Source organism: Tachypleus tridentatus, chromosome 2 (genome assembly GCF_004210375.1).
Source record: "Tachypleus tridentatus isolate NWPU-2018 chromosome 2, ASM421037v1, whole genome shotgun sequence".
Classification (NCBI taxonomy): Eukaryota; Metazoa; Arthropoda; class Merostomata; order Xiphosura; family Limulidae; genus Tachypleus; species Tachypleus tridentatus.
The window spans coordinates 34,718,037-34,739,818 of record NC_134826.1 but is presented as its reverse complement, the minus strand read 5'-3'; the positions used below and the strand labels follow the sequence as shown (position 1 = coordinate 34,739,818).

The 21,782-nt window shown below is 31.5% G+C and overlaps 1 protein-coding gene across 7 annotated transcripts in view; it reads right to left on the bottom strand.

Moving 5' to 3' along the window:
* Nucleotides 1-323: 323 nt before the first annotated feature.
* LOC143240752 (spindle assembly abnormal protein 6 homolog) overlaps nt 324-21,782 on the bottom strand; it is a 60,620-nt gene continuing 39,161 nt past the window's right edge. For 3 of the 7 annotated variants that reach the window (XM_076483713.1, XM_076483722.1, XM_076483733.1), the window contains exons 9-16: nt 15,666-15,935; nt 15,009-15,152; nt 11,672-11,797; nt 9,793-9,874; nt 7,411-7,496; nt 2,935-3,042; nt 1,230-1,321; nt 324-899 (exon numbers count right to left, since the gene is read on the bottom strand). In XM_076483713.1, the coding sequence (XP_076339828.1) occupies nt 533-899; nt 1,230-1,321; nt 2,935-3,042; nt 7,411-7,496; nt 9,793-9,874; nt 11,672-11,797; nt 15,009-15,152; nt 15,666-15,935 (1,275 nt within the window). In that variant the 3' untranslated portion in view covers nt 324-532. The remainder of the gene's footprint in view (nt 900-1,229; nt 1,322-2,934; nt 3,043-7,410; nt 7,497-9,792; nt 9,875-11,671; nt 11,798-15,008; nt 15,153-15,665; nt 15,936-21,782) is intronic. The other 4 variants (XM_076483743.1, XM_076483752.1, XM_076483755.1 and 1 more) reach the window with 3 other exon arrangements.

The following is a 21,782-nucleotide window of genomic DNA, read 5'->3' as shown; positions in this document are numbered from 1 at the left end:
GAAAATCTCTAAGGGCCTAGATCAAGAACATAAGTGTTTAAAAATGTAATAGACAAAATACTAATGCCTTATGTTATCACTCTATGCTGGCTTGTAAAATGCTTACACACCATAATGCAATTTTGAAATTGTGCCTGTACAATAAATATACATACCTAAAACTGCCATACTGATATCAGTTTACAATAACTTTAAAACTTCCAAGTTTGTAAATGTTTGACAATTGACTTTTATGGTTCACTTCCTAGGATCTCATTCATTACAGTTATTTAAGCTTGTTCAGAGACCTCTCAACAAAAAAAATAAACAAACATTACAACATATTTATATACAAAACATTTATTTGCATATTATAAAATACAGTAAAATTTAGCTATATTTGGCTTTATTGTGTATAAAAATAAGCTATTCATACTATCAATGATTTATGACTATTTTGATCACAAGTACTTTATCCATTCTGTATTTCTGTACATGTAAAACCATTTAAACTATTGGAACACAGTTTTAAAGTAAAAAAAAAAATATTTTATCAATTAGGAGTAGGCATTTCAGTGAAGTAGGCTGACATTAAGGTTGGTTGGATCCTTGTAGACTTTGGTATGTCAGAACATAAAGTAACTTGATTTTGATTAGACTGGAATACTCCTGATTTGGGTGATTGGGTACTGCTGGCACTGGTTGTAGTTGGATGGGAAGGATTTTGATTTAGGTTAGGTTGAAGAGTTCCTATTTTATTGTGAACTGGCTGATCCCTTCCAGTTGATTTAAACTGAAATCCTAAACCATGGTTAGGAGCACATCTGGTTAAAGAACTTGATGCAGTGGTGGACACTGACGTTCTTGCTAGGGCAGGGTCACTCTGCTTCTGGAAGTATCGTGGGTCAATCAGACCATTTCTTTTCAAAATAAAACATAAATTATCATTACCAGAATAAACCACAGCCCTATTAAATCACACCATTGTTATCTTAACTTTAAGTACATTGTTGTAAAACATTCTTATGTATCACATAACAACTGTTAGCAACCTTAATGTGCAAACAAAATATGTTTTAAACCAAATGGCTTAATTAAATTAGAAACATTCAATGTTTTTTTTTTTATTTTGCAAATGATCAGTAAAAATATCAGAAAATGTATTTATGTATGACTGTCAGTATTTGATCAAAGAATGGAAAAAAAAGTACTTTAAACGATATGCATCAATAATATAAAAGGCTTCTTACCCAGAATTGAAGGTAGGTGCACTCTGTGAAGAAGTTACACTGGTCTTATCATGTCCCAGTCCACTCAAACCAACAAGATTATACTGTAAATGCTAACAAAAGTAAGCAGATCAAACTAATCAACTGAACATCACAAAAGTTGACCAACTATTAAGTCATAACTATAACCTTTTAGTATTTTTAAGAGTAATTTTTTACAAAACTTATCAACCATCTACATTTCAAAATGTGAAAATTAAATATTAAATTAAAAATTTTAAATACTGGTCCTCTCCACCTTGTTAAAACACATGACAAATTTTAAGTTATATTTCCCAGCTACTATGCCAAAATATACAGTTTTATGTTCCTTATTAAACTAAGTGTTATTTGCAATGCTAGTAATAATTTAGTGATTAATCAGTTATACACAATTAGAAACAACAGCCTAATTTATTGTTTGATCCTTCAGTTTTGAACTAATTTGTACACAAATTGTACCTCATCATTTTACTATTAATGACCTACAGACATACCTCAAAATTGTTTAACATGTACAGATTTCATGCTGATGCTACTATTACACATAAATTATATAAACATATTTTTTCAGAATCTGGAATTATGGCAAATTTGAACATTTCCAAAAAAAAACCTTCATTTTACTACACCTGTCTTACAATGTCCTTCATATAAAAAAAGTCTTTTGAGCTATGGTTGTTGGTTTAGAGAAATCTACCTACAATTACAGTATTTCACAATTTAAATACCCAACAAACAATGAATCAAAATGATTGGTTGATTAAGAACATTTGCTACTAATAATATCAGGAAGTTGTGTGAGGATTAAGATACATCCTTAAAGACAATGAAACAAAAGTACTTATTAACCACAAATACCTCAAATAAATGTCACCATAACAAAAACTGATTATATATATGAAGAAAGAGTTGAAAATTCTACACAGTTATACAAGTACATATGAATCAACATGTAAAAAACAAAAAAAATAACTTCTAGAGGTTGCACTAGAAACTACATAGCTTAAAAGAAATTTGCAATGAAGGTAGACTTTTATAGATTCCACCCACACTGACAAGTAATTGTTTTCTACAAGGTTGTGATGGAAAACACAAATTATAACTTCACTCAACAACTGATAAAGTGAAGCTGTATGATTATTATCAATTAAGCATCTTTAATTATGATTAATAAATTAACAGTTCATTATGTTTTGTCCATGAAAAAGTCTTCATAACAAGGAAAAGTAGAAAAGACCAAGTCAAGTTCTATCAGGACTTTGTGCTGTTTTTATTGAGAATGATTTATAGATGTAGAGAACACTGTCAGGTCAAATAAACATCAACAAAACCTTTTAAAACTCTATCTGATCTATATGAAACTAAACTTGACTAACAATCACAAATCTGTTGTATCAACAACTTGGGCTTGAAATGTTAAAATTCATTTGTTGCTCAATCATACAGTAAAAATAATGTTATAAAACAATCCAATTATTTAAAAAGCCTATTTATGAAAAAATATAAGTTCTACACACACAACCTTATTATTTTAAAAACATTTTCATTGTTTTATGTTAACTTTAAGTCATAGGTTCTTTTGCTAAAAAGTATATTAACAAATAAACATTTAGCTGTTATCCAAACACATATCCAAATGTTATTATGGAACATCCAGCATTTTAAATAAGATACCTCATATTACCTGCAATACTGATGCTTTTCCAACACTTGTAGTCCTGCCAGTGGCTGGAACACCAGTGGTGTGGATACCAGGTGGACGTATCATTGGTGTAGACGCTAAATACTGCTGCTACAAGAGTAATAGAAGTTACTGTAAGATAGCATTCATTTAAAATCCCAAAGACTCTGCTCTACTTATAAGTTTTCATGTTGCATAGACGACTAGTCGACTGACAATTACAAGCAAAATTAACGTAACAAGAAAATATGTGAATAGATCATCGTTTTGTATTTTGTTACTATCTGACATCTTACTTTCTTCACTTTTCCATAAATTATAACCATAAGATAAAGTGTTCATCACAGGATAGAAAAATTTACCTAATGATTGTTAAACAATATCTCTGTGAGTAACACTCACACAAAAAACAGATTGTGTGTTTTCACTTTACAGGTAATAGCACCTATAAATAAATTAAATTTCATGAATTTTCAATGATCAGTTAAAGAACCGAAAGACTATTTCTGTGGGTTACATGAGAAACTGTACCTGGATGTACATTTGCAAATGTAAATATTGGTAAATAATGTTTTACATGGTAATAAGGCAGTAATATTTTCAGTAATAATCCAGCAGCATTCAAAAGCATTTAAATTATCTGAAAAAGACACAAAGTTAATGTTTCAACATTTCTTGTTTGACAGTTTCTGTCCAATTTTCACTATGAGAAGCTTCAAGGACTTTTCCTTCTTTCTTACAGATTCCCTCAGGGTATTGTAAATAACATTGAAATTTCTTACATTGTCAATTTTCTCAAAGTTTCCATTGTCTATTGAAAGGAGCCATTTAATGTTAGATTCAAATCTTATGTTTGAGATTTTCACTTCCCAAACTGTCTTGAATTTCCATAGTCATCTTTACATTCATGAAACCTGCAATATGTCTAATGTGGTCAAGTATGGCTTTAACATTAAGAACCATGCTTTTTTGATATTCTGTAATAACTTTTTTATTTACAGAAGATTTCCTTTTGACACTGGCCTGTCCAATTTGACAAAGTTTGTAAACTCTCCAAAGCACCTGGAATTGTTTTTGTCTGACATGAGATCAAAATAAACAGTATCCAATTTGTTCTCTTCTCTCTGAAAAACACAAACCTTTGAATCAGGCAACTGTATGGTAGTCATGAAACTCTCCACACTGCCCGAGTTCAATGTCACAGTACCTTTCTACCTCTCTGTCTGCATTTACCTCACTTTCTAGATCAAAACATTACAGCAATGGATGACACATTTAACAACATCACTCCCAGGTTCAAGCAACTCAGGTTCGTTTCAAAGCTATAAGTTAACGGACACTTCTGAAGAATTTTCACAACAGTATTGAGGAACTGCTTATATTCAAACCAACAGCTTAAATCTTTATCAATTACTTTTGATACCCTTTTTTTTTTAATCATTAAAAACTTTCTTTGTATCAATCTTTTTGTTTGTAAGCTTCAGGCTTGCACATGTTGTGATCTAGTAGCCATAAAAGGTAATATTGTTTTATCAACCAGAATTCTTCAAAAAGTTAAGTTTCTCTAGCAACTTAGAGGAAAACTGTGCTTTCAGGTTTAAGTGATGAGAATTAACAGGTTTACAAATATTGTCAGATAACTTTAATTGTTTTCAGGTGGGAGTGGGAGTTTCTATGCACTAGAAAATCTTTGAAAAAAAACAGCAATATGGTACAATGTCTTCAAATTTCCAGTGAGCTGTTCTGCAACTACCTCTAAAAATACTCTCAATTGTGTGTAAGCCACAAGACCTAACTTTCATCAAGTATTTTTGAACCAATTTTTTATTAGCTTCAGTTAATAACATTTCATGTGACTTCAAATTAATATTGGGACTGTCTGTGGAAAACTGTAACAAGTTCTTAGAACTGAGATCTATGAATACATGGTATAGGTTGCCAACTAAATTAGTGCTAGTAGCACGTCCAAAGAACTGTGATTTGATGTATTTTGTGTAACCTTTTTCTCATCTCGAAAGCAAGCAAGCAAACAAGTGTTTCACTTTGAGGGACTTGTTCAAGCTCATCAAACAAACTAATATACCTGACAGATTTATGCTTCGGTATGGATACAAAATATAGAGCTAATCAATATATGGCTAAGTATAATTTGTTTTTCAACATTATATTTAATACTTAAGTACATTAAATTACTGTGCAATTCTGATTATTTTTACATTTTGGAAACTGCATTATATATTTATCATAAAATTTCTATGGAGATCTATTTTAATAAGAACTGTTATTTATTTATAATGAATCGTAATTTTTAATATAAAGTTACAATTTATTATTAGATCTATATCTGAGTCCTGCAAATAAACTCAATAAAGACTTTGAGCCCAAGTAACAGTTTTTTTCGAGATAGCCTACAAGAAAACTGGCTAGTTTCATTGAAAATGAGTGGAATTAATACTTCTAAATCTTAGATACATTTTCTGTTCAGTCTTTGGAAAACTAAATTCAATATTAGATCTGTACTTAGATCTATAATATTTAACTATTACATTTATAAATTTATCTGCTTCCTATACCACATACACACAATTAGGTTTTGGACTATTGTTAGGCCTGTATGCATCTGTGTGGACTTAAATGCATATAGTTGTATTAATTTAACAGTTTTACTAGGTTATAATGTATATCTAGATCTAAAGATTAAATTTAGATCTAGTTAACACATTAGACATAGATACTAACATTAACTTATTAGGTTCTAATATTAGCTGTGTTAGTGTCTGATTTGTAAAAATAATTCAAGATTTGGCCTTCACATACAAGCCTAGAAATCCAGTGGAGTATATTACACAAACTTCTAACCTTTAATTACACATATTAGTATTTTTATCTTTCAGTTAGTCAAATATGCAATGTTTATCAATGTGTTTGAAAATAAACAATAGCCACTCACCCATTCAAACCATGATATTAACAGACCATTTAAATATTGTGATCTGGTTCTCAGATCAGCCCAGCATATCAGACAATACAATAATGTGCACATGGAAAAAACACCCATTCAATTAATAATTGAAATTTTCAAACTGTTTATTTATCTTTAAACTTCATTAACATTTTTGGTTCAGCACACTGCCCAAATTTCAACATTTTTTCCAAAAACTTTCAGAACTTTTTGTATTTTCAAATCTGGAAAATATGTTACAAAAATTTAAAACTTTTCAAGGATTTCCTGAACCATGGGGAATCTTCTGACTGACAGAAAGACAACTTCTTAATTTTTTTTCTTAACTTCAAGTTTGTTGAACTTGACTTTTCCGTGGGGGTGTAGTTGCAATTCACACTGTCTTCTGCTAACTCTCTCTCAAACTAGGGGAAAAGCAATCTGGTAGCACCCACTGCTAACTTTTTTTAACGTTTGTTTGGTTTTCGTTTTGAACTGATGACTAAGGAGAAAACAATTTTTGTTTTGTTTGTGCATACCAGACTAATTGATTATTGAAAGCATCAATTAATCAATTAGCAAATACCAAACTGGTCAGTTTTACTGGTCATTACTGGAATTTTTGTTTTACTCGTATGCCTAGAAATAGATAATTCCTGCTTACCAAAATTACAAGCTTCCAAAGACATTTTCCAGTTAATCTAAAAATATAAATCTTGTAGAACTTTTTACATTCACAAAGTGGGTCATAATTTTTAAGCATGGTTATTTTTAGGGTAAAAGTTTTCTGTACAAGTAAAGACACGAGTCTGGCTAATAAATTTTCCACATGCAACAAATATTAAATAATGTGTGAATGTTAAAGTTAACTAACTACTTAACCTCTATTAGTTTACATTACTTAACAACATAATAATTTTCTTTGTTAATTCTAACATAGATTTTTTTTAGCTTTAGTATAGAAAATGTTATGTAGATTAAAAAAAAACAATGTTTTCCATTCTGGGATTTTCACTTACCCAACCACTAAAAAACTATATAGAATAACAAAAAATACTAATACTTGCCAGTTTGGAAAACTGAGTGAAACAAACTAGTGTGTGCATATTACTGTTGTAAACATAGGAAGGTATCATACATAAATGTACATGCATGTTTCTAAAAGTCAGGAAATAAAGGAGGTTTAAAATTTATCATGGTTCCCTTTTTCAACATTAAACAATACACAAATCACGGATTACTTTAAATTCCTTTAAAGTATTTCACTGATCTTTTTCAAGTGTACTTTAATTGTATGCTTACAAAGTTTTGTCAGCACTTGTAAAATACACTCATGTTGGCAGTAACAATAAGCCTGCTATTAGTTACTTTCTTGTTGTAAATCCAGTTAAAGAAATATCATTGAAGACTAACAAATGATAGCATTACTGTAAACATTTCGACAAATTATATATAAAATAGACATTTTGTTTTCATTTTGCCATCAATAATAATATTCAGTTATATAATCCTATATATAACAACAGAGCTGGACATACCTGCTGGAAAGGCACAGCTGGTGCTGTTTGTGTTCTCTGGGTATTAATATGGGACTCATTTAATTGTTTGTTTAACCAGCTGATAACTATAAAAAATAAATACAAAATGTTCAAATCTCTTTAATTCCAATATCCACTTTCACCTGATAAGTTACAAGAACTTATTTTATTTCAAAAGTTTTTATTTCAAAGGAATTAATTTTATAGAAAAATTGTGTAGAAAATTTTTCAAATAAATTTTAAATAAAATACAAAAATGTATGATAATAACATATTTCCCATGTTCTCTGATGTTCTAGGCAAAATTCCAAATTTTGCAGACCTGCATGATATGCTGATATTTAAGTTTTTCCTTACAATTACACCCACTTAACATCACTCCACCTTGTAAACTCAAAAAGATAAGGATTTTAGAATATACTTACTTCATACTATGACAATACAAAACAGCCTCAATCAAGGACAATGCAAAGTAAGAATAAATAAAACATTGCATTTCTATTTAACCCATCTCCAATATACTGATTTAAATATATTTATCATCAGATGAAATAACACAGAACAACTGACCAAGATAAGATACATCAATAATAAGAATTGCTAAGCAGCAGTTTGTGTTTATACGAAGGTTCTTGAAAGTGTTTTTTTTTTAAGTGTTCAGATGAATTTTCAATCTTGTTTTTATTTTTTTTAATCTCCTAAACACTTTCATGTTTTCAACTTTGTGTAGGCACCCTGAATAAACAACCATGACAATATCACTACATTTATTAAAATATCAAAGTACAAAAACAAATCCTAAAAAATAAGAATGAAATACAAGCAATCAGTCAAAAGTATATTCTATCTTGAGAATTGTCATAATGGTTTCTTTATTATTTATTTATATGTGTGGAATAAAAGTGAGTGGTTAGTGATATTATTGGTCTGTACTTAACCTTAAGTTGTTTGTATTTCTAATCATTTTGTTATCCATAATATAACCCTAAAATACAAAAGTATCAGAAAATATTACCAAAGATCTATGAGTTACATTAAGGGAAAGATTTTTTTCTCTTCTTCTAGTACAGGGTGTCCAAAAACGTCTGGAACCATAGGTGATTTGCAGCTATTCATAATTTAAATTACATGACAAATTAGAACTGCCCCCAAACTGTTCTTTTCAATGACAAGACCATGCTGGTAGTCATCATACAACTCCAACTGGTTTACTGAAACAAAAGAACAAGGTGCATTCAAAGTTATGGGACTGTTGAGAGGTTGGGCTATATTTCTTCGATACAACTGTCAAAGGTGCACATTACTTGCACACGTTGCAAAAGCAGATAATGTCACAGTGGAATCAGTCTGTGTGACTAGTTCATGCAGGATGGCACTGCACCACATTATGCAACAAAGTCCAAACTTGGTTGAATGATACCTTCCCAGAACATGATATTGGCAAATATGGGCCTCAGTATCTCCAGAATTGGGTCCCATGGGTTTGCTTCTCTGTGGAGTGCATATGTGTGAAAAGAAAAGACCAGGGACACTAAACATCAAAAACAACAAATTTGAGATGAGTGTTGGACTTAACACTGACAAGAATATGTTTTTCAGTGTTCAGAAAGAATGAAAATGCTGTCCATAAATTTGTTTCAAGTTATAAGGACAGTATATAGAACATATTTTGTAAAATTCATTAAAGTACCTATGGTTATAGACTTTTCAGGCACCCTGGAGAAAGAGCCAACAAATATTCATCTTACCTCCCAGTGAAACTGAAACATACAGACTGTTATTTTATGTTTAAAGTTTACACAAGCATATTATGTCAATCTTATAACCTAGCTAAGCTGCAAGATTCTTAAATTCAATCACTAAAAAAAAAAAGTCAGTGGATGGTATAAGAAAATTAAAACAAAAAGCTGGGGTGTTTACGAGAAATAAACAAAACATGGGTGGATGACAGACTTTTCTAATACTTATGAAAAACAGTTATTTAATTACTTGATTAGTTTTTCACTTTTGTCATTAAGTTTTGCACTTGTTGATAATTTGCCACGATGTTTACGGTAAATTCTTTTTTCATCCTATGAATTACATCCTCTGGTTAAACTTTCTTTCATTCTATCCATACATATTGTGGATGTGACAAAATCCTTAACAAAACAAATACAGAAATTTCCTGGAATTATTAGTTCTTACAGTTATTTTTATTTAGGATTACAGAAATTATTAGTGAAATATTTGTTGTATGTTTACAAGTTAAATCAAAGAAACTAATTTGAGTGAAATGGTGTGTGTGTGTGTGTGTGGTAGAGAACTGTTAAATTCTAGTTTGTAATTTCCAGATAGAAATGTGCAGAAAAACAATTTTTCAAATCTGTTGTTGGTACTTACCATTTTCATTTGTTCTGATTTGTTTCTGACAGTCTTCTAGTTTTTGTTTAACATTATCTAGCTCCTGCTGTAACCGGTTGTTCTGGGGGAAACGTCATAGTACAATTAATATTATAATAGCTTTCACTTCATTTAAATATATGGAATAACAACAATTGCATCAAATGACCTGAATACTTCTCCATATCTTAACCTTGCAAAAACAGATGCATCCAATATTACCAACACATTTCATCACAAAATATGGTATAGACAAATGACATTTAATTAGAGTTTCTATTAGCCAATTAAGAAATGTTTTACAATAAAAGTTTTCAATGGACTTACAAAAACTTCATTCAGGGACTAGCATATGCAAAATACTTGTATAAAAAGCTTATTTATTACACAGTACTGCAATGAATCTCACTGTATAAATTACCAATGATTAACTGATTGCATCAGTAAGATGCTTAGTTGATTCAATTACAATAAACTTATCATTATTCAAACAATCCTAAAACAACTTATCAAACTTGCAAATTCAAAATCAAGTAAAATCAACCAAGAAAACAACAATAATTCATATATAATTGACAAAGAAGAGCAAATTGGGAAAGAGAAGGATTTGAACCTGAACCCTCACTTGAAAGAAAGGTCTCTGGACAACCAAATATTGACTTCATATTCCATAAATCCAGTTTTCATTTTATTCAAGAACACATTTAGTTTGAACATTTGCTCAGCAAGCAAGGTCAAAGATTTAAAACTTGCTTCGATTTGTTCTCACTTTGTCAAAACGTTAACAGATGTCAGTCCAAACACAACTTACTTTCACATTTAAATACAAGAACCTGTCACAGACACATGCAATATGAAACTGACATAGCTGATGAAACACACACAATCAAGTGACAATATTTTTACAATATTTCAGAAATTAAAAATAAGTGATTTTTTTCCAAACAACATGACTTATCCTCCCCACAATTTTCTTTTAGTTTCATCTGTAAAATTAATTACAGAAAAAACAAAGGAAAAAGAGCTTTGATCATAACGTACATTAAAATGTGAAAACAAAATTTACTCAGAACTTATTCAGTACATTTGTGTTATTTTGATTGAAGTTATTATAATCCTTGTTTTGTATGAATTAGAAACTCAGATTACTGATATTCACTGAGATATCATTCATGTACTGAATCAAATACAGTAACCCATAACATCTCTTTCCATTTTTGGAAAAGGGTCCTTATATATACACTTACTTCTATATATGACATGTGAATAACCTATCAAATACTCAGGATGTATCCCCAAAGTGTGTGTGTGTGTGTGGTTTCTTGTAGCAAAGCCACATCGAGCTATCTGCTGAGCCCACTGAGGAGAATTGAACTCCTGATTTTAGCATTGTAAATCCATAGACTCACCACTGTACAAGTTTGTCTGTTTACACAGAAGAAAGATAGTTAACTTTAGAATAAACCATTCAGTACACTGCTTGTCTAAAGCCATAATTAGCCAAATTATTTTCCATTGAGGGTCTTATGCTAACAACACAAACACGGATAAAAACATACAATTCATAAAACACACAAGTGACCTCCTGATAAGCTTGAAAATTGTTACAGAATTTTGCAAGTGATATATATGCACCACAGCATGGACTCTGATAATAAGATACTGCTGAAATAGTGAACTTAGTCTAGTACATAAGGTTAAAGAACAGATACACAATATAATATTTTACTTTTATACTTTATAACAGCAAGTACTTTATAAAAAAGTTTATTTCCATGACAGAAAACTCCACATAAATTTACAAGTATTACCTTCTAAGAATTAGGTGTTTATATAAAAACTCAATTACTAAAGAAAATTTAAAACATGACCTCAATACCTCCTCATCCTTGTCCTTTCCTGCAGATTTCAAAACTGAGATCTCTTCTTGCAGTGTTTCAAGCTTTTTCTCTCTGTCTCCAAGAATCTCCTCTTGCTTAGCAGTTATCTTGTTTCTTAGCTTTAGCTGTATGCATAAAATATAAATAGTCAGTTATGTTCAATTAGTGGACAAGTTTTAAATATTTATATTTAACTTGTAATATATGTAAAACTAATCCCATCACTATCCTTCAACAGAAACTTGTCAATTTTTGGCATTAATGTGAAAAAGTTCTTTAGTTAATTACAAGATCAAATTAACTTTTGTTTTATCAGGTAAAACTGTACATACCAATTTTATGCACTTATTTACAAACTGTAGATCTTGATAAAATAAGAAACATGTTTGGTTTGACTTAATTTATCATCCACATACCAAATAAACTGTTTCTTCTACATCCTTTTCTGGGGCTTAAAATTATGTTTTTATACAATTATTAACTTATTGATGTATACTTCAAATAATTTTATAAAGAAATTATTATTTACTAAACCTTTACATCATGCATCCCTATTTGATACTCATCTGGCAAAAGTTTAGTCATTCTTTTACTTCTTAAAATAAAGTTACAATATAATGTTTCAATTTTTCCAATAAAACAATAGTAAACAATGTGTAAAATGATTTACTTAGTATCAATTTCTGTTTACTTAATACAACAAACCTTTCATAAATATTTTTACTTGGAAAAAACCTGCAGGTCCTTTATTAAAGCATTTTGCAATAACAAAATCATATTTAACTTCCTTTAGTTCTTGCAGCTAAAGTTAAAATTAAATGTTAAGAAAGTAAATGCATCATTACACATATATAATTATACTGTTTTATGCAATACAATTAGACATTCGGCATTGCCATGCACAAAACTTTTCTTTACAAGTCACATCTCAATAGTATTCTTTAAGTTATTTGGAATGAGGTTTACAGAAAAGCATGTTTCTTTTTCTAATATGAAAATCTAACATCCCTTCCCATCAACACTTAAGCTGTGAGAATATTCTCCTTTCTCTTAAATAATGACATTATTAACACTTCTCAGAACTCACTGTCATGGTTAGTATTCTATATGATCACCTAAGTCTATTCCAGCAACTAGATACTAATTACTAACTAGTTTTATAACAGAGTAAGGTGATCCTAAACAGCATTAACCATGGAAATGATTGGTATCTGATCTATCTTCCTAAAACTGTCAAGAATTCACATATCAATTTCAAGTCTCTTTTAATAAATCAATTATGATAGCTTATTCGAGCCTCCTACAATGATTACAACAATATATATTCTTTTGTTAACCTTTTGTGTATCAATACAAAGTGTATGAAAAAAACAACATATCTGTTAAAAAATATATCTGCATGCAGAAGGTCTTTAACTCCATGAACAAAAATTTGTTCCAATGCATATTCAGAAAGAATATGAAATTAAGTCTTTTCACTTCATTATTAATACTTATAAGATACAGGTTTATCAAAACTAATTTCCAAAGACAAAATAGTTTACTCAAGAAAACAATGGTTTGATTTGTTCTGAATATTGTGTAAAGCTACATGAGGGCTATCTGCACTAACTGTTCCTAATTTAGCAGTGTAAGCCTAGAAGGAAGGCAGCTGGTCATCACTACACATTGCCAACTCTTAGACTACTCTTTTACCAACTAATAATGGGATTGACCATCATGTATAATGCCCTCATGGCTAAAAGGACATACATGTTTGATGGGGCAGACTGAAGAAAATATTCACATCAAAAAAAAGGTCTTGGCTCACATAAAAGACAGACAAACCTAAGAATAACATAAAATTTCAAAATGAAACTATACTAGTATTATGATAGCATACTAAGGCTTAATGTCTCAGTTTCTTATTTTACAAATAATCTTGAGAACATACAACTTTATTCTTATCTTTTATTATACATCACATAATTTTAAGCCAACTGATATATTTTGTGTTTATATGCCTCAGAAGAAACTTGAAAATTTTAATTTCTAGTCATCTTTCTTTACCTTGTCCTTTGATACCAAGCTCATTCCATTTTTTTAAATTCATGTGACCAGCTAAGAGAAAGTATTGAGAAACAAGTCATTCTACTGTTAACTAACATTAACTTGTCTCTTGTTGTCAAATCCAGTTTCTATATTTTCTTCCTTGCTACTCTGTTTTGTATTCTAAAAGACTTACCCTAAATTTCTCAAGTTTTCAGCTTTGATTATGTGCTAGCTTTAATGATATACACGTAGATATATAAACACCATAATCCACTACACTGTAACATATACTCCACTGAGTTTTAAAAATTTTTCTGGTTTTTATCCAGAGAATCAAATCCTTTTCAAGGCATGTACTAAATTTGGACATAAGTGTTATTTTCTGCAGCAGGGTTGAGTTATAAAAACCTTAAACTGTTTCATGTGACAGTTGTTTTTGTCCTACTTTAACTTATACATGTGGCAGTCATACAGAGAAGAAATATGTGTGGATATGGGATCAAATTTCCTGACAGGTAAATGGGAACAATTTTTACATTTTTCAATGACATTCATTTTTCTTTCAAAGGTTTTGAAAGTCACTGTTTAAGTCTTATCTTCATTTAAGTGTTCATGTTAATAACTGCTGATTGTACATTATTATTCTGAGTCTGTCATTAAATAATTTATTTCCACATTAATTTTTATTTTACATTTAAATAAAACTTACTGTGGTTTTTAATATTCTAATTGTAACTTCTTTCATTTATTTTGGGCTGTAATTTTAACACACTGCAAGGCACATATCCATTCTTCTGTTTCTTTAATCAACAGTTTAAATTTTGCAGTTTCACATCACATCTTTAGGCTTGTTTTGTGTTTTGCACAAAGCTGTGCTAACCATCCATAATTTAGCAGTCATAGAATAGAAGGGAAAGCAGCCAGTCAACACCACTCACTGCCAATTCTTGGATTAACCATCTGGCTGAAAAGGGCAGCATGTTTGGCAACAAGGATTCAAATCTGTAACCTGCAGATTACAAGTTGAGCACACTAACCAGAATATCAAGCCTCACAGACTGAACTATTTATTTTCTTGTTCCTTAGTGAATAAAGGGCAGTTTTCTATTTTCACACCATATCGTTACACTTATCCTTCCACATCTCAGGTCCTCAAATCTGTAATTATTTCAATGATAATGGAAATTCTTGGAATATCCAAGTGTGAACAGGTAAATATCATATTTTGTGAAAAAATTTAAGATTCACTGAGATATAAAAAGGTTGAAATTAGGATGGTACAAAACACAATTTGGTTATACTTACCTTCGCATGGTAGTTACGTATTTCTGACTGAAGTTTTGTGATTATTTCATTTCCTTTCATTACTTCATCAGACAAAGTTTTTAATGAAGATTCTCGTTTGTTTAATGTGATTCTCCTTTGTTCTGCTGTTTCCTCAATTTTCTTCTACAATAACATATATACATAAGATGAAACGACTTCGTATTAAAATCAAAACATTAAACACCTTTCTACTCCACTGATGCTAAATACATATTTAAGTTGAAATTTTAACCCTTACTTAGTATTCAATCACAGCACGTTTTATTAAGTATTAGCCACCATATATCATTTGGAAGTTTTACACTTTCTTTATTTCCTATTGAAAACATAACAATGTAAATGATAACATATCAGTGAGATCTGCAGTATTAAATCAGAAAAACTGAACAGGGAAAAGTCCAATGTGCATCAAAATTCAATGTGTGAAAGAAACAAAAATGCATAGTTTTGTTTTCTTTTGTTAATACTAACTCTCCTCCACTGGTTAAAAAAAAGAACTATTTGATTCACCACTAACAAGGAATTAAAGGTTTTCTTCAGTCATTAGTTCTGATACTAAATTCACATAAGCTTGATAATGTAAGCTGTGATCAGGTACAAACATGACATTCAATACAACTGAACTCTTTCACTTACCCTTTCTTCTTGAACAATACGTAACTGTTCTTGAGAATAGCTCAGAAGCTGTTCTTTCTCTCTGCCATCTTGTTCCAGACTAGACAATTGTGTCTTCAACTGCCCAACTGTTTTCTCCAGATCTTGGTTATCAGTACTTATCTTGTTATTCTCTTTTGTAAGCATCTGAGACTTGTGTCTAAAGTGCTGAAGTTCTTCTTCAAGAGTAGAAATACGACTTCTTAACTCTCGAATGGTAGAGTCAGATTTATGTAATTTTTCTTGAAGATCCTAAGATGCCAAACAGTGTCATTTAAAATTTGAAAATTGAGTTATTTTACATTTCTATTTTATGGAGACTTTTGGTTTATACCATAACACTATGCTTTTAAAAGTTCTACAATATTCAGGCAAAAAATACGGCATCATTTTGGTTGGTTGGTTGACATTTATTTGTGCAAAGTAACTAGGCTATCTGCCCCAAACAACCAGTAAAAACATAAAAGTATTAAAATATGTAAAAAGGAGTCATGTTAAAACAAAACAAAGTCCAATTTTTGAATTAAAAACTTAAATAGAGTAAAAAAAGGACAATGGCCCTTAAAAATTTAAAAACAACTGATGCAGATAATGTCACCAATGCCAATGGCACAGCCTGATGTCAAGGGTGAACTCATACCAAAAATATGTTTAAAATGGTGCTGTCGCTCATGGTTGTAACAATGGCACAACAGTAAAATGTGGGATATTGCAACTTGAGTGTCACACAAACCACACATTGGTGCATCAGTCCCAGATAAAAGAAAATGATGAGTTACAAAACTGTGGATCAATGCATAGCCTAGCCAAGACAACTTTCTCCATCTGATCCTTATGGAAGCAAGATGACCATAGAGCAATAGAAGGTTTGATCTGTAAAGGCTTGTTATCATGTTTCTCACTCCAAACTGATGAACAAATGGCAAGGAGCTGAGCCTTGAATACAGGACCATAGTCCATGTATGGGAGAGATACAGCCACAATAGACCCAGAGCAGACAGACTTAGCTGCAATGTCAGAGAGCTTGTTCCTGCAAAAACTAATGTGGTCTGGTATCTAGAAAAACTGGATAGAAGTAGATTATTAAAGAGAAATAGGCCAATCATTTTTAAATATTGATGAAAACAAACAAGAAGCAATTTCAAGGCTGAAAGAAAGCTAAACGAGTCAACATAAATAGTACAGTTTGTGTACTGCACAGCTTCTATGTGATTCAGGGCAAGAGAACTGGCAAACAATTTAGCAGTGGACACAAACTGTAGATGGGGGACTCTGTGTGCAACCACCAAACCACAACAAACCATGGCAGAGCCCACAGAGTCACCTGATTTTGAACTATCTGAACAAATGGGAATGGAAGGATGGTTTGATAGGTGTTTGGCAACTAAAAAGTGGTACTTTCAACTGGGAGTATCCACCTTCTTCATATAAATCAAAGAAAGGTCACATTTGAGGATGGTAATAAGCCATGGTGGGATGAGCTGACCATTGGATGCAGCAATGTTATCCAAGAACAGATCCAATTCATCCAACTGAGTCTAGATACGAAAGCCAAAAGGAACAATGCCAGACCATTTATTCTAAAAAAGTATAGCTTACTGAGGAAGGAAAACACAATCCCAGGTGGGATTTTGTGGTAAGGATCCACGATTTGAAGCATACAGTAAAGATAGTTGCAAATAGCAGAAGCGTAGAGGAGGTTCATAAGACTCAGTGTACAAACTCTGGACTGAAGAAGTGCAGAAGGCCTCTGTGCAGACCCAAACCCCCAGATGATGAACAGGATTCAACATCAAGGCTGAAGTCCCGACAGAGCCATGGACCAGAGACCCATAGTCTAGTTTAGATTGAATGAGGGCACAATACATTTTAGCATAGAACATCAATCCCCTCTCCAAGATGTGGAAGAGAGGATATGGAGGATGTTCAGTGTCCTTGTATTGTACCTGACACATAGCTGCTTAATGTATGAAGTAAAGATCAGCTTACAGTAAAAACAAAAGCCCTACAAACTTTGCCTCAGGGACCATGGGAAGCATAACTTCTCTTAGATGAAGCTCAGGATCGGGGTGAATACCCCATTGGCAGCAGAAATGCATACAAATAGTTTTAGAGCAAAAAAAAGTAAAACTGTTTGCTGTGGTTCACTTCAGTAAATGACTGAGGGCAGTCTGTAGCTGCTGTTCAGTAAAACTTATGTGGGAAGAGTGACCCAAGATGTGAAAGTTGTTTATATAGAGACTGTTTGCAACTGCAGAGGGAAGTTGTCCACTGATGGGAATAACCTTTACAATGAAAAGTGTGAAACACAAGACACAGCCTTCAGGGACTCCAAATTCCTGTGGGAAATACTGGGAAAGTGCTGAACCTACTTGGAATTAGAATTGCTGGTCCATTAAAAAAATGGGCAAATGGCCGTGCAACTCGTACAGTGGAAGTCTCCACTCAGAACCGCTGACACTGGAAATATCTGAGAAGGTTGGGAACGTATGGTCGTACTTTACAGTTCAGATAACCTACTCTGACTGTGGCAAGAGGACATGTTGATGTAAATGTCAATATCAGAACAATAGTAGTTATCAAAATTCCACCTTTGCAAGTGGAGATTCTACTCATCTCAGAAACTCCTTGGGTGGAGAAATCAGTGAGGATCTCCAACTCAGGAATGTTCCTTTAAATACCTCTCAACCATAACTCCTCTGGAAGAATTCAAAGTTGCATGGGGAGTAACATTGATTGGTATATTCCTAATGGCCTTCAATTTCAACAGGAATATGGTACATTGTGGTAAAGATGTTTCCACCAAAATGTCTCCAGAGCATAACCTCTTTACTGACTTGGATGAGCCATCAAGCCCCTCTAATCCCTTCTGAATAAAAAAGGGAGGCATCTCCCTAAGGGTTTTTTTTTTTTTTTTTTATGAAAGTGCATAATTAGACATTGAGGTACAAAATCTGACTGTGATAGTGACTGTAAAACAGGCATCCATGCATGGTCGTTTTCCAATACTCTTTTTTTTCATTTTTATTTATTTTGTTTTGAATGGAAGTATTCATAATAAAAGCAATACATTTCAGTGCTCACTGACCCCACCCACAATGGAGTCCAACGAGGGGACACACTACAATTCTAAACAAGGGCATTGCAGCAACACCAGGATCAGACACAATGTTCACAAATTCATTGAGAACGTCCAATACTAGTACTCAGTTGACTCTAGTTTAAATGGATCAGCTGATTGACCCTGGGGGACTCACCCCAAGGGCACCTCTCCACAGGAATTCAAGACCAAAGTGGTGTGTTATGGTTGGACCCCTCAACTACTAGGATACTCTCCTTCTCTTCACAGGTCACCACACACAGCAGATACATGGATGGATGTTTAGATCTCAGAGGAGATAAACTGAAAGTACAAAATCTTCTCTGAGAGGTTCCCTCACCATATGCAGAAATCCACCTTGAGGCAACATTCTGAACAGGCTCAGATTCAGACTTTAATAAAAACAGTTTTTAAGCTTTATCTTATAAGCACACACATACAGTTTTTCTTTATATTGGCTATTATAACCCTTTAACAATTGGTACATTTTTTTTATATACCTTTTTGCACATACAGTTTCAAAGTGTAGTAAAATATGGCATGAATCAACAAAACAACAGAGAAGAAAGAATTATTAAGTTTGCAGAAAAAGAACACAGTAATAGAAAATGCACTGTATGAAAAAAAAAAAGATATTGGATACAGGAAAGTCCAAACAGAAACACACAAAAAAAACAACAAACTGACTTCATACTTCAAGTATTCAAACAAACTAAGTTACAGAATGAAGGTATAACTATAGATAGTGAGACATGAACAGATCTAAGGTTTGCAGATGATGCAACCCTTTTTAGAAATTCAACAAAAAAATGGAGGTCTTATTAAACAATTTGAATGTCAGCAGCAAAAAGGCAAAATTGAAGATACATCAGAGGAGAAAAATCTAAATACATGACCAACTATCATGAGACAGATACCATTAAAATTGAGAATGAAAAAACAGAGAAAGTGTCAAGAGTACAAATACTTAGGACAAACTCTCAAAATGGAAACACAAGGTAAGAAATTATAGTTAGAATAAAGGCAACATTGTAATGTTTTGGAATGTATAAAGAAATTCTAGAGGGCCAAGATATCCCCATTACCTTCAAGAAAAAGATCATGGATCAGTGTGTACTACCAACCATTTGGCTACCATTTGGCAGCCAAACATAGACACTATCTAAAGAGATAAGGAAAAATAAATCACACAAAGAGGTATGGAAAGAAAAATACTTCATAAAATACTAAAAGACAGATGGAGAAATGCTAGAAAAAGAAAAACAGCAAATATAATAGATGCAGTAAGTTTCATTTTAAGAACTAAATAGAAATGGGCTGGCATGCAGCAAAGTATTCTGATAATAGGTGGACATTAAGAACAACGGAATGGCAACCTTGGGTATGGAACGATATAAAGAAAGGCAAAAGAGAAGATGGAGGGACAATATAGTGATGGAAGCAGGAATCAGATGAATACAGTATGCTAAGAATAGGAAATACAGGAGTGGTCTGATGGAGAGCTACATCCAACAAGGGATGACTCTAACTTCGATACATAGATAGAATTAACAAATGTCATAATTCAATATTTTATATTAAAGTTATTATTCCTTTACTTAGAAAAAAACAGTTAAAAGTTCAGTTTGTTGTCATATGACATACATGCAGTTGAAATATCTTAGATCTGGTTGCTTATGCATCGACTTAGAATTGTCTCAGTATCTCTATGACAGTCCAATGTAAACCCCAACAAGTACGAGATCAAACTCTTAACATTAATTTCATTTCACACAAACTAAGTCATTCTAACAATTAGCTTATTACTTGCTTTTTTATGGTAGACACCATGCCCATTTTCCACTAGTGTTTGACAACTTTTTCTTGTCTTATGCATATTACCTTGATAGACAATTAAACTGCATACAGGTTTATAACAAATATATTTTAGTTAACTATGTTTCCTTTATGTTGTCAAATTCATATTAGAAAGGTTTAATAATTTATATAAGATATACAAAGCACTATCTTGCTCTACAAGGTTTAGATTACTAGGTCTGTACAAATAACTTTTGTCAGAGGCTAAAGTTTCTCTACTGTTCATACTATTCTAATGTCTGTGGGTATTCATTGGCATGAATAATTAACAATAAGAAAACACAAAAGGAAAATAAAATATTAAAATTAACCTATTAGTGAAAAAGTAAAGACATAAAATTATGCATACAGCCCAAAAAAGATATTTTAAGACTATTCTATGATGGTAAATACACATTTCCACTTCTTAATTTTAAACATTTCATAATAATATGCATTGAAGATAAAAGCTAGCTAGTGATAGATAAACTGAAACATAAAATAAAAACATTTACCTTAAAAAACTTTTGACATCAATTTAAAAGGTTTTAGAGATTGTGCAAGTGAAATGTGCAAAGTGTAAAATAAAAAATAGTACATTTCATACTCAAAACAGAAACACCTTGAAGGTGAACTATTCAGAGTTCAAGTGCAAATAACTACATTAAATAATGTGAAAAGTCAAAACTAAATATTTTAATTTTATGAAACTGCATACCTTTGGGAAGGCTCTCATTAAATTTCAAACAAATTCACCCACTGTTTTTATTTTGGGAAAGAAATGTTACCATCTTACAATATAAGAAGCTGGTAACGAAAATGATAATATTGGAGGTTTTAATGATGCTCAATTTTCAATACATTAGCAAAATATTTGAAGAGTAAAATCACAAATCTTCACACAAACTAAGTTTTCAGCTGCACCTCACAAAACATTTATACACAAATAATAGTTACCTTCATTATGAACCTGCTCTAAAGTTTCTTTTTTAATACATACTACAAGCTTCAATCTCATTTAGAATTTGACCAATTATTTAATAAATGTTTAATCTTTAAAGAAAATTTTCAAATAAAAAAGTAACAGTTACAAATCCTATAAAAAAAAAAGTATATTGTGGTATTATAAATTTCCAGATTTTATTCTATCCACTAATTACTGT